Genomic DNA, 351 nt, shown 5'->3' with positions numbered 1-351 from the left:
CATCCACATGTGCTTGATTTATTTATTTGTTGGATTGCTTGTAAGCATGTAAACCAGTGAATCTGTCTACAAATATAAGTCTTACCAACGAAGGAGTTGAAGACGCTCATGGCCTTGTTGAGCTGCGCTTGCATGGCTTCATTGACTGTCTGGAAATCGTTCTCCTTAATCAGTCTCTGGATCTCGTTGAAGTGGTGGGCGTAAGCGTACATGAAGTTCAGTGCCTACGGGTAATTTGTGTAGTTACGTAAGGTGGTTTTGATGTAGGGCTGAAGGGTGAGGGGAACGTTTGTGGGAACGTTTATAAGGTGGGGTGGGGGGTTATTTATATATTTTTGGGTTATATGTTTT

The 351-nt window shown here is 42.7% G+C and overlaps 1 protein-coding gene across 1 annotated transcript in view; it reads right to left on the bottom strand.

Annotated features, from left to right (window-relative positions):
* LOC119588229 overlaps positions 1–351 on the bottom strand; it is a gene marked incomplete in the record, with an annotated part of 29,961 nt that overhangs the window by 7,556 nt on the left and 22,054 nt on the right. The window contains 1 exon segment of the mRNA XM_037936929.1: positions 86–224. Coding sequence (XP_037792857.1) covers positions 86–224 — 139 coding nt within the window.

This window comes from Penaeus monodon, chromosome 23 (genome assembly GCF_015228065.2).
Source record: "Penaeus monodon isolate SGIC_2016 chromosome 23, NSTDA_Pmon_1, whole genome shotgun sequence".
Taxonomy (NCBI): Eukaryota; Metazoa; Arthropoda; class Malacostraca; order Decapoda; family Penaeidae; genus Penaeus; species Penaeus monodon.
The sequence above is the reverse complement of the archived record's forward strand: the minus strand, read 5'-3'. Positions and strand labels throughout refer to the sequence as shown.